Raw genomic sequence first — 13,099 nt, forward strand, 5'->3', positions numbered from 1 at the left:
GGGAAAAGGTGGGGCTATATAAATAAATATGTAGCAATAATAAGGCCTCGCTTTACTCCATGGGGCTTTCCTCTTAATGGTACACACAGGGCAATGCCTTTCAGTCACGCTCACTTCTTTAGTGCCATGGACTGGGCCCTACTCTGACAGGAATCCCCACTGAGCTGAACGGGGCTTGCTTCTTGGCAAGGCCGCCGCGCAGGATCGTATCCTCGGCTTCCTGATTAACCTTCGGAACCGCCGCCTGGAGCTCAGCCCTCCGGAGGGCGAGGAGGAGGAGGAGGAGGCGCCAAATGCGACTCGGCTGGGGCCTGAGCTGAGGGAGAGGCTGCCTGCCTCCTTTTCTCTCGGCCATGGCGCTGCGCGGAGTCAGGGTGCTGGAAATGGCGGGCCTGGCGCCGGCGCCTCTCTGCGGCCTCATCCTGGCCGACTTCGGGGCGGAGGTGGTGCGGGTGGACCGCTCTCCCCGCGCGGCCGTGTCGTCCGACGTGCAGGGCCGCGGCAAGCGCTCCCTGGCGCTCGACCTGAAGCAGCCCCGGGGCGCCGAGACGCTGAGGCGGCTCTGCCAGAAGGCGGATGTGCTCATCGAGCCCTTCAGACCAGGTGCCGAACCGCGAAGGGCCAGCGGGGAAATGGGGGGGGGCGGGAGGGTGTTGGTGTCTCCCCTCGCAGTAGGGCGAAGTAGGACGTGAAGTGTCTTTAGCGGGGTGGGGATGAGGCAGCCTCAAGAGGGTGCGCCCCAAAAACTGGGTGGGCGCCGGTTGGACTTCATCTCCCAGCAGCCCCAGCTAAGCGTGGCCGACGCTCAAGGATTGTGGGAGTTGTAGTCCAGCGACCTTCTGGCGGGGCCGCAGTTACTCTTCCTTGTCGTAGGGGGGGAAAGGGCAAGCGGAGGTGTTTTTGTCCTGAAAGCTATTCGCAAATAGTTGTTGCCTTTTGCCTCTTCCCGCCCCCCTCACACACATCCCCGCCTTCAGTTTGTGTGGCGACACTTCTCTGCCTTCCCACGGCAAAATTTCATACGTCCCCCCCTAAATCCAGATGTTTATCGATATGGTTTGTAGATAAAAAACAACAACAAGCAGACAGAATAAATAGCTGTGTAAAGTGCGACGTGGGCATTTTTGTACCTGTTTGCAGTTCAATACGTGGAAGGTAGTTAAAAAAAAATATTAAACCCATGAAAAAAGAATATGTGCTTTTTAAAAAAAGTAGCAGCTCAAGTTAATTTTATTAACTGCGCCCACAGTTTGGATTTGAGATTCAGCTGCAGGATGTGTGTGGTTTTGCTCACAGGAGCAGTGTAATACTTAACACAGACACATTTGAACAATCACAAGCAACTACTTTCACAAATGGAAAATGTCATGGTGCATTTTCCTCCCTCCCACCCCCCATTCACAGAGGTGAATCTTCTGTGTTTGTGTTTCAGGTGTTAATTAAATACTGCATTTTTATCTGCACCCACACGGGTTGCTCACTGGAGTAGAGCTGGCCCACCCATAAAGCAAGGTGAGGTGACTACCGCAGGTGGCAGGATCCAAGGGGCAGTGGATCCCAATGTAGATCTTTATCCCCCACTTGTTCCTGATGTAGACTCACCTCTTCTACCCAGGTGGGGAGGAGGCACCATTCCCAAAAATTCCCATTTTCCCCAAAAATTGAAAACACAAACTAGCCATACAGAATATTCCATTAAAGAGAGATCAGAAAATGGAACAGGCTACTCAAAAATTATCATGTAACAATTCTGCCTTCATATTCAATATGTGTATACCTTCACACTCTGTATAATACTATTTATACATCCACATATGTTGATCTGCTTATTTTTTTAAGTAGAGTTGACTTATTTTATCTTCTTGTTCAGGTGTCATGGAAAAACTTGGTCTTGGCCCAGACATCGTCCTCCAGGACAATCCCAAACTCATCTATGCTAGGCTGACGGGATTTGGACAGTTGGGAAAATATGCCAAGTTGGCAGGTCATGATATCAACTACTTGGCTGTGTCAGGTACATTGTGTGACTTACCGGTAATTTCTTTTTTAAAAAACAGCAACCTTATATTAAATAATAATTAACTTGAAAGAGATTTGTGGTCAATATAGTTAGCATTGATTAGGATTCTCGGTCCCTGCTCCTGCCAACAGTGGCGTAGCGTGGGGGGTGCAGGGTGGGCCGGCCGCACCAGGCACAACATCTGGGGGGCGCTCGCTCGCACTCGCAGTGCTAAAATCCGTGCTAAAATCCACAGGTTAGGGGGCGCAAATTACTTGCCTTGCCCTGGGTGCTGACAACCCACGCTACGCCACTGCCTGCCAACCTAGCAGTTGGAAAGCACGTCAAAGTGCAAGTAGATAAATAGGTACCGCTCCGACGGGAAGGTAAATGGTGTTTCCATGTGCTGCTCTGGTTCGCCAGAAGCGGCTTAGTCATGCTGGCCACATGACCCGGAAACTGTACGCCGGCTCCCTCACCCAATAAAGCGAGATGAGCACCGCAACCCCAGAGTCGGCTACGACTGGACCTAATGGTCAGGGGTCCCTTTACCCTTTACCTAGGGTACAAATGGGTGGTTGGGGTACAAATAAAATTATTATTATGCAGACGTGCCTGGTTGTAATTCATTAATGTTCATTTTTTTGCATTTGGTCAATCATTTATTTTTATTTGGATATTAAACCAAGGCTACAGTTCAACATCAGCCTTTAGGGTGTTTTACTTTTGTTTTGCTGGGAAGAGCATGCCTATAGACTATGCTGCAGAGTCCAACTGTTTTGAGATTCACAGTAATTTCTGTGCATGTTTACTTGTGATACTTTTATAATGTGATACTTGTGATACTTAGATATTTCTTTGAAATAATAAGTGGTATATAAATTACCTAAGTTAATAAATGAATGAAATGGTTGTTAACTCTTCCTGACCTGAAGATGGTTTGGGCTCCAATCCACACTTACCTGGGAATATATCCTATTGAACACAGGGGGACTTATTCCCAAGTAACTTTCATTGGATTGCACTGCTGAACAGCAATGGTATATTTCAGTAGATTATGTGAAATATAATAATGCTATCATGGAAATAATATTATTTACTGAAAAAATACTTGAAACTTATTGATTAGAAAGCAAACCATAGTTATTTATCAATCAGAGAAAACATTTCTATATTAGGAATTCCTCAGTGGGTCTTTCAATGCAAGGGACTTAGTTATAATTCCCACCTCTTTTCACTGAAAGGCTTATACAGGTGTTTGTTGCTAAAAAACATCTTGAAGACCTGGCAAGCATTTTCCCCAGATGTCTCTTTGCAAAGCCTCCACCCCAGTACAATGCATTCAACAGCTTAAGAACATAATTGGAGATTGTTAGAAAATTGATGACTATACATATCTGTGTTTAGAAGACATTCATATGGCTTTCATAACTGGGGAAACTGATTTCATTATTATTTTGTGTATATCTATTATTGTATATAGGTGTTTTGTCAAAACTTGGCAGAAAAGATGAAAATCCTTATGCTCCTATCAATCTTTTGGCTGATTTTGCTGGTGGCGGTGTTATGTGTGCAATGGGCATCATTATGGCACTCTATGAACGTACAAAATCCGGCAAAGGGCAAGTCATTGATGCAAGTATGGTAAGTTAAAGAAAACAAAACAAGTTACAGACTGTTAAAGATAGGGCATGTGGAACTGTATGTACTTTAAGACCAACACATCAGTCCACAAAACCCGTTTTTGATCCAGTTCTTATTGCTCTGTTGTGTGTATGACTTGCACCCCCTTTGAACACAGCTGTCAGATTCTCTGGGTGAGATAAGCAGACCTAGATCAGCTGGATATGGGGATTTCCTTTGTTAAACCCAGCTAATTACTTGGTTATCTCTTCTCTTGATTTATCATTTTAGCATCAGATTAATTCATATTTATTCAACAGCTGGGTCTCTGCTCATGCTTTCATTACAGGTACTTCTGTAGGTAACATAACTACAATAGTGTGCTGTGGATAGAAACTAGCAGTTCTAATTCCATCTGAAATGCTCTTTCTGGCACTTGCTCAACATTAATCTTTGTTTGCTAACTTCTCAATGGGGCAAAGGGTATGGAAGCTTCCACAACTGTAGAAATAGTGAATAATCCCGGGTGCTGATGTTCGTATCTGCTTTAACACATTATCATATTGCATATATTTTGGCAGCTGCAAACATTTCTGTATCTACGCAAGCTGCCCTGCCATTAGATATGTGATCCTGAGGAGTTTGGATTTTATGTTATTTGTATTGTTGATCTTTCTTTTCTTTTGGTTTATTGCTGTATGCAGCTTTAGACAAGAATTACCCAGAACAGCAGCCTTGAAATGTTTTACATTAAATAATAAATAAACACATCATATTATATAGCTATGGCTGGATATATGGGGTTCAGCCCTATAATTCATGCAGATGATTTCAAGGTAGAGGAGGAAAAGAAGTAATGAGAGGAATGGCAGGCATGTTCATCCATGAACAGAGTTGGTCAATAATTATCCAAAACAGATTTTTAAAATTGGAACTGCAGTGGACCCTCTGGATATGAACTTAATTTGTTCCGGGGGTCCGTCCGCACCCCAGAAATTACGTAAATAGAGGCGTGCTTCTGTCCACATGCGTGGCGCGATTGAGCGCTTCTGCCCTTGCGCGCACGACAAAACCCGAAAGTATACACTTCTGGGTTTGCCGTGGCCGTAAGCTGAAGATTCCGTATCCAGAGGGATATGTAAGGAGAAGTATGACTGTTGTTGTCATTTAGTCGTGTCCGACTCTTCGTGACCCATGGACCAGAGCACGCCAGGCACTTCTGTCTTCCACTGCCTCCCGCAGTTTGGTCAGACTCATGCTGGTAGCTTCGAGAACACTGTCCAACCATCTCGTCCTCTGTCGGCCCCTTCTCCTTGTGCCCTCCATCTTTCCCAACATCAGGGTCTTTTCCAGGGAGTCTTCTCTTCTCATGAGGTGGCCAAAGTATTGGAGCCTCAGCTTCACGATCTTTCCTTCCAGTGAGCACTCAAGGCTGATTTCCTTAAGAATGGATAGGCTTGATCTTCTTGCAGTCCATGGGACTCTGAAGAGTCTCCTCCAGCACCAAGTATGACTGTACAATAATTTAGTTTCAAATATTTTACATATTAAAAAGAAACAAGTACATTGTAATGTACTTGTGTGGGTGGGGAGGGGAGAATTGAAACTATGAAGTTATTAATGAATTTCAGAATCAGAAATGCTTTTGTGAGCAGCTCTGGACTGGTTGGAATGTGGGATCTGCATAAGATGATCATCAGGCGTCCTTGACAAGATTATATAACCTCTAGCAGTTCACCTCCCACATGCTTACGACATTCCTATCGCCTAAGAAGGCTGTTGCACATACAATGAGCAGAAGGGGGGAGAGGGGAAAGGAAGAGCAGATGATCCTGTTTTGCAACTTTGCTATTTCAAAAAATCCCTACTCTCACCATCTTGTATTTCTGTGCTACATCACTATGTTTTTTGGGTAGAAATAGAGGTGTATTTTTAGCTATCAGGGTTCCACTTGCTTCATCCACATGGTGAGAGTAAGTCACAGAATCATAGAATTGGGAGGGGTTCTTAGGGTCATCTAATCCAACCTCCTGCAATGAAAGGATATCAACTAAAGCATCCGTGATAGATCCATCCAAAAATTCAAGTGAAGGAGAGTCCACCACCTTCTAAGGAAGTTTGTTTTACTGCTGAACAGCTCTTACGACCGACCAGAAAGTTCTTCCTGATGTTTAGTCAGAGTCTCCTTTCTACTAACTTGAATCCATTGGTTTGGGTCCTACTCTCCAGACTGCAGAGCTTTCCAAACTGTGTGCCGGGACACGTTAGTGTGTTGGCTGCAGTGTGTAGGTGTGTCATGCAAACACTCTCTGTGCTCCTCCCAAGGCTGGAAAGGGGTTAGTTTAACCTTTGGTTTGCTAGTAAAACTGAATTACTGTGTCACAAAATGCTGTATGTCTAAAAAGCGTGTTACCAACATGAAAAGTTTGGAAAGCTCTGTTCTGGAGCAATAGAAAACAAGCTTGTTTCATCTTCCATGTGACAGCCCTTTAGATTTTTGAAGTTGCCTATCATATCTCCTCTCAGTCTCCTCTTTAAACATACCCCATTCCTCATAAGTTGGAACACATTGTGATCCTTTAATAGATGTCCTGTTTGACTGACAACTGAGTCTGAATCTTATTGGCTGTCCAGTCTGAACCCACACTAAGGAAGTTTGGGTAGTGATGATAAAGCTTCTGGTTCCAGATGATGCTGTAGATTGTAGACCATCCAAGACATTCTAAGAACTGGGAGAATGAAACAGGTAGAACAGAATATTCACAGGGATTCTGCTCTGAAGGAAATAAGACATCACTTTGTGTCTGTAACATAAACTTGGGCTGATTTTATTTTCTTTATTTGTAAATATCAAAACTGGACCAAATCAGCTGAAAGATAAAAACAATAAATGTACTGCTAGCATTGCAAAACAATATAATGTTAAAACGAGCAAATTGTTAAACAATTAAAAAACCAATCAAAGCTAATCTGGGAAAAAACTTCAAATAATGCCTTAAATCAGGGCTATGGAACCTTTTTGGGTTAGTGGACCAAATCATTATCTGGTCTCACCCCATAAACCAAATCTGATAAATGAATGGGACTACCCTCTTGTCAAAGTTCCTTGTGTAGTGCTTCCCAAGCACCGGACAGCTGGTTATTGAGCACCTGGGAACTGTAGTGCAAGGGGCTGTCCCAGCCCTGTGCTCAGCAAAGTTCCAAGAACAAGACTCTGCTTTTGAAAATGTTTATTTTAAAATGTAAAATTGGAAGTTTAATAAAAATGGGGGGTGGGGGGAGAGACTCTGCTTTCTGCAGTTGTAAACTACATGGATGGGAAACCTGTGGCTCTGCCAGTGTTGCTGGACTCAAATTCCCACAACCCCTAGCCAGCATGGCCAACAGTCAGGAATGATGGGAGTTGTAGGCCAACCACGCCCAGAGGACCACAGGTTCCTCACCCCACCCCTGCATTGAAGCATTTGCCAAGGCCAAGGATTTAGTGACATCCAAAGTAGGAAACATAGTTTTAGACTATCTAGCGAGACTAGAATTAATATTACCAAACAGTGGGCAGCAATGTAAAAACTAATGAGAGGTGTTTTGGTTTTTTGTCAGCTTGGGGTGTTATTACATAAGTCAGAATACATAGCAGAAAAAATATTTTCACTCTTACTAATATTTTTCCCCACAAAACGTTAAAATATTTTTTAAATTTTTTTTTTGTCTTTAAGGTAGAAGGCACAGCGTACCTGAGCTCTTTTCTGTGGAAATCACAGAGCATTGGCCTTTGGAACAGATCTCGTGGGGAGAACCTCCTGGACAGTGGTGCCCCTTTTTATGAAACCTATAAGACTAAAGATGGGAAATTCATGGCTGTTGGTGCTCTTGAACCACAATTCTATAAGCAGTTCATCAGTGGTAAGTTAATCTACAAGAGGTGTGGTTTTAAAGGAGGAAGTTTTGGGGTACCATCTGTTTTGAGCAAATATGCAAAAATTAGTAGTACTGTAGCACTTAAAGATGCAAAGTAATTTGAAGATTTATCTCCATTGTCTGTACGACAAATATTCCCATTTTACAGATGGAAGAACCAAGCATTATAGCCAATGAAGTAGCTCTGTTAGCACAAGGATTTCTGTTTCTGCATCATATCTTTGCCTCCATCTCCTCTCCCTTTGCGCCTCCACACCCTCCCCAAATCTGCTCTGGGAAGTTAAAGGGAAATCCAGCACAGATTTTGGGGTGGGTGAGGTGATAGGAGAGGGAGAGCAAGTTCCATTGTGCAGCTAGAAGTCCTTGTGCTAATGGAACTACTTGGGGCTTGAAAGACTTAAGATTTTCCAAAAGCTACCTAGAGAATTTATTGCAGCGCTGTTAGTTCAGCTTCAAGCCCTGGAATGTTTTTTTTTAATCTGTTGAACTACTTTGGTTAAGTTTCTAGTTTTTCAGGTGAGAGCTTTATCTAGCTTTATTTCATCAGTGTTTTACCTATTTGTTGCATCAGATCAGCAAATGTTCAACCGTCCTGCAAAACCAGATTTGCTGACAGAGCAAAGTGACAAGTCATTTGCTACACTGTGCGCACAGAGAATATTTGCTAATGGGTACAACCCTTACATTGAAGTTCTCAATTGGTTTCTATCTTCATAAAAGCCTAAGCTTTTTTTGTGAATTTGGCAGCTGAGCAGAGAATATGGATTGGCAGGATTGGCAGCTGAGCAGAGAATATGGACTGGGAGAAGCCCAATACACCAAACTGAAATGAGTTCATCTGCATGCACACTCCTCTGGAAGGAAACAATACCAGATTTCTACTAGAGTACGCAGTCACAGTGACTCAGTTTGAGGATTTCTATTACAGATATTAATATCCAGCGCACCGTACCATACAGATGAAAAATGCTCTTAAAAGGAAACAATGTAGATCTAATGCAAGTTCCATCTCTTACAAATTGGCATTGAGTCTTACTAAAATACACGTTTAGATCTGGGGCTAGCATTACTCCAGGATGTTTGCTTTCATAACGAAAACTGATAGTTTACATCAGTATTCCAGCGTCTGGTGCCCCATTTCCTCTCTCTCCCAAATCTGATGCTAAATTGGAATGCTTGGTTCACCCCATCTCATTTGTCTTGTCCCTTTGACACTCAACTTTCATACATAATTCCTTTTATCATGGAACTGTTTTGTATTTTTAGTCTTGAATGAGGCTGCTGTTCCTTTTAGTAACTGGATATATTACTCAGTATAGTAGGCATAGGACAAACTTTTCTAATAATTGTTTTAATCTGAAGCCAAGAGACTTGGCATAACACAATATTTTCCTTTGTAATATTTTTGGATTGCACAGAAGTGTTGGAATCTTTAAATAAATATGAAGTTGCTGTTGTCTACAAGTTGAAGGCAAGGGTGGGAAGAGACATGATCACTAATATTTGATTTACTTACTTAAAATGTTATGTCTCACCTTTCCATTGAAAAAACATTTCCAATGTGGTATCAAATCAGTATAAAAGCATAGTAACATAACAATGCAATCATGGCTCCAGCAACAGTAAAACAATAGCTGCTGAAGATTACATAGTCAATAACTGTATAATGGAATAATTGAATAATCGTATTTATATAGCTTCCTGTAGGGCATGTTATCCTATTCAAAGCTAATAAAATGAATTTAGAACATTAAAGCTCTCAACTTTAATATCCACATATAAAAAACTAGTGCCCTGTGTTTCAGTAATTTCCTGGGCTATAATATACATCCATGGATATCATTTCCTGTTAATGGCTTGTTTTCTGTTCAGTAAAGCAGTAAAATTGAATGGTATGGAAATGTATCCTGAAGTTTTATTATAGACTAGGTTCCTTTTCCTTCCAGAGACCCCATACTTGCTGTAGTAGGACAGCTGTGCAAAACCCATAGCATACCCTTCTATTAACAATATGGATTGTTGCAACACCAAGCCTGAAAAATAAGAACCAATAGGGCATGTTTGAAATTTGCAGAGGCAAAAGCCAAAGTTTGAATCCCAATAAGTGCCTGTTTTCTCTAACCCTCTTCTCTTGCTACTATAGTTCTCTCTCTATCATATATATCTTTTAGCTATTGATGTTGTGTTCTCATTTCAGTAAGGGAAAATTCAGAATGGGATCCTAATGAATTCTTTTCTTGGGGATGTTAAAAATATATATATACTGCTGCTGATTCGATACAGCTACTGTAAAACATTTCCTGTACTCTTCCAACTAGTTATGTTTGAGATAAAGAACTCCTAGGTGAAATCTGCACACATATAAAAACTGCTGTGAATATGCTTTTTTAAAAAAACATTTTGAAAAATACATTGAATTTTGCATAGCTCGCTGTCGCCATCTAATATCACATTTGTATATTGCACTTTACAACACATTTTAAATGTTTTATTTGCAGCCGTATAACTGAGTCCCTAAATTGATTTGTTAACACGTTCCAAGGGTTGAATTGGAGTACGAAGGTTAAAAGAAAGTCAACAAACACTGCCAAGTTAGGGTCTCTTGCTTTGCCTTTTATCCTTGGATATAGTAGTATGTGTAGAATAGAATAAGTTGCTTTCTGCTGAGTCAAATCAATGGCCCATCTAGCTTTGCCTATTCTGTCTTGCCTGTTCTTTCTGGTAGCAGCTCTCTACAGTCTCTAAGACAGGTCTTCCCAATCTTTTCCTACCTGATCCTTTTTAATGGAGTTGCTGAGTAATGAACCTAGGACCTTCTGCGTGCAGAGCAGCAGCTACATCCCTAAATAAGTGATCTCATGGACAGTATCAGAATTCTTGTGGCATAAGCATTCATTGGCCAGAGTCAGATTTATCTACTGTATTATCTTGAAGCTAATAACATTGAATTTGGCCTACAAGCATTCATGACACAATTAATGAATTCATTTCTAAGATGCCACAAGGCTCTCTGTTTCTGCTGCTGTAGACTCGCACGGTTACACTTTTGAAACAGCAGAGCTCATTTCTGGTGGATAGCATCTGCAATTTCCCAGAGGAACACAGTGATAGGTGGATGAACCAAGATGTTCAGGTAGACTGTGTGGCTAGCCTAGTGTTCCTTCTCTGGTTTGAGACGCACTGTCAAGATAATGGTGCTTAAGTAAGTTTGTGCATTGGCACAACCCTGGGGATATGCGTGTTTAACTGTAAACATAAGGTGTGTAGCTATAACCTGTTTTAGACATATCCTGTAGCCATTTCTTTAACCTCTGACCTTTATACTGTTCCTGGTTGTTAGTAATAAATACAACTTTTGGCAAATCTCTGGGAATTAAATTGACCCATTTTATTTTATTTTTACCTCTTCAGGTCTGGGGTTAGATGATTCTAATCTTCCTGGTCAGATGAGTTTCTCTGACTGGCCTACAATGAAGAACATGTTTGCAGATTTATTTTCAAAGAAGACCCAAGCAGAATGGTGTGAAATCTTCGATGACGTGGATGCTTGTGTGACACCAGTCTTGGCTTTTGATGCTGCTGCCTCACATCCGCACAACAAAGAACGTGGTTCTTTTCTTAAAAATGACCAGGAGGAGATAAGTCCTCGACCGGCTCCACTTCTTTCTCGGACCCCAGCTACTCCTTCTTCCAAAAGGGATCCGTTTATAGGAGAGCACACTGAAGATATCCTCCTGGACTATGGCTTTTCCAAGGAAGAAATTTCACAGCTCCATTCTCTTAAAGTAATTGAATTCAATAAGCCAAAATCCAACTTATAGTAACTTAACAAATCAAAAGAGTCCCACACACTGGCAGGTTATATTTTTATCCCAGTTTGTGCAGTATTCTTAGCAGGGAGACTTGTTTCAAATTATCCTTTTCGTTTTCTTTTCAAGAGGATGCTTTGAACGATAGTGAAATTCACAGTATCGTGCAGCTAGCTAGGCTTGGAAGAAGCTCGTTTCCTCCCTTCCTGCCAATGCCCCTTGAGAGCCATACATTTAAGCTGTGAGAAATGAAGCACTAGCCAGAAAAGATGTACACTGATCCATGTGGATCTTCATGCAGTGCTGGCACTGAGAATCACACTATTGCAAATAAAGGATCTGCTTGTCCCAATGTCCTGCAAAGTGGGGGGGGGGGGTATGTTGGTCTGTGTATTGATTGCATGAAGAAATTATTAATGCCAAGTTGAGGCAGATTTTCCAGCTGTGTAAAGAATAAATAGACTTCTTTTGGGGGGGGGGACAGAACTGTGCTTCCTTAAAAATTACACCCTGAAAGTATTTTCAGAAATGCCTTAAAGGTTTTTACTCACAATGCAAGGATTAAAAATCTCCATTGCTTTCTTCAGTAAGCTTATTCCAGAAAGCAGGTACTGTTATTTTCAAAACGATGTGCCTGTGGAGTAGAGGAAAAAGAGGACATTATTCTCTCCATACAGGAGAGCCTTGGGTGTTTAAGGGATGTGGGCATTCATCAGTTTTTACCTCCTCGAGATTTTATGCTTACAAAGAATGACAAATGGAGCACACAAAAAGTAGCTTCCTTTATGTTAGCATTTGCTATAAGAATATGATTGAATTAATGTGGTTAAGTAATTTTATTATTTTAATTAATGATGCAAGTGAAGGATTGGAGTTATGCTAATCTTGTTTTACCTCTTTGATTTTACTCAGTTTGCTGAGTCATTTTGTTGTGGTTGAATGTCAAAACAAGCATATTAAAATTAATTGAATGTTCTGTAAGTTAACTATCAGGATGTTGCAATCCTTTAGTCTCTTTTTAATATACTGTAATTATCTAAAGACAAGTGTTTTTCATAAGATGTGCAAATGCCTTTTCTTACAAATAAAAATGTAAAATTAATCCCCAGCAAGGAAACTGGATTTTATTATTATTTCAGAATATGAGATGCTTGCATTTAAAGCTTGACCATTATTTCAGAAGAATTCCAAGGGTGATATCCCAGGTAAGTCATACTTGGAGTTACTTAAGTCATTTAGCTTCAGTTGGTCCACACTGACTAATATTAGATATCTCCCATAGAAAACGAGGGCGTGGGGAGTGCCTTGAAAAACTCTTTGATACTGTTTGCTGATACTGTGGTAGGTGCTGGTTCATTATGGCAGAGGCTTATGATGCCTTTTAGTGACTGTTTATATAAAAATCTATGGGCTTAGATGGAATGCAGCAAGCAAAGTTAAAGGGACCCCTGACCATGAGGTCCAGTTGTGGCTGACTCTGGGGTTGCAGCGCTCATCTCACTTTATTGGCCGAGGGCGCTGGCGTACAGCTTCTGGGTCATGTGGCCAGCATGACTAAGCTGCTTCTGGCGAACCAGAGCAGTGCATGGAAACGCCGTTTACCTTCCCACCAGAGCGGTACCTATTTATCTACTTGCACTTCGACGTGCTTTCGAACTGCTAGGTTGGCAGGAGCAGGGACCGAGCAACGGGAGATCACCCCGTCGCGGGGATTCGAACCGCCGACCTGATTGGCAAGTCCTAGGCTCAG

The 13,099-nt window shown here is 41.8% G+C and overlaps 1 protein-coding gene across 1 annotated transcript; it reads left to right on the forward strand.

The window, feature by feature from the left end:
* Positions 1–233: 233 nt before the first annotated feature.
* AMACR (alpha-methylacyl-CoA racemase) lies at positions 234–12,457 on the forward strand. Its single transcript, XM_081929936.1, has 5 exons — positions 234–603; positions 1,871–2,014; positions 3,483–3,643; positions 7,339–7,525; positions 10,952–12,457. Exons 1-5 carry the CDS (start codon positions 354–356, stop codon positions 11,359–11,361), a joined length of 1,152 nt encoding a protein of 383 aa, XP_081786062.1. The 5' UTR covers positions 234–353; the 3' UTR covers positions 11,362–12,457.
* The last annotated feature ends 642 nt before the right edge of the window (positions 12,458–13,099 follow it).

The sequence above is a fragment of the Podarcis melisellensis genome (assembly GCF_964234715.1).
Source record: "Podarcis melisellensis genome assembly, chromosome: 11".
Classification (NCBI taxonomy): Eukaryota; Metazoa; Chordata; class Lepidosauria; order Squamata; family Lacertidae; genus Podarcis; species Podarcis melisellensis.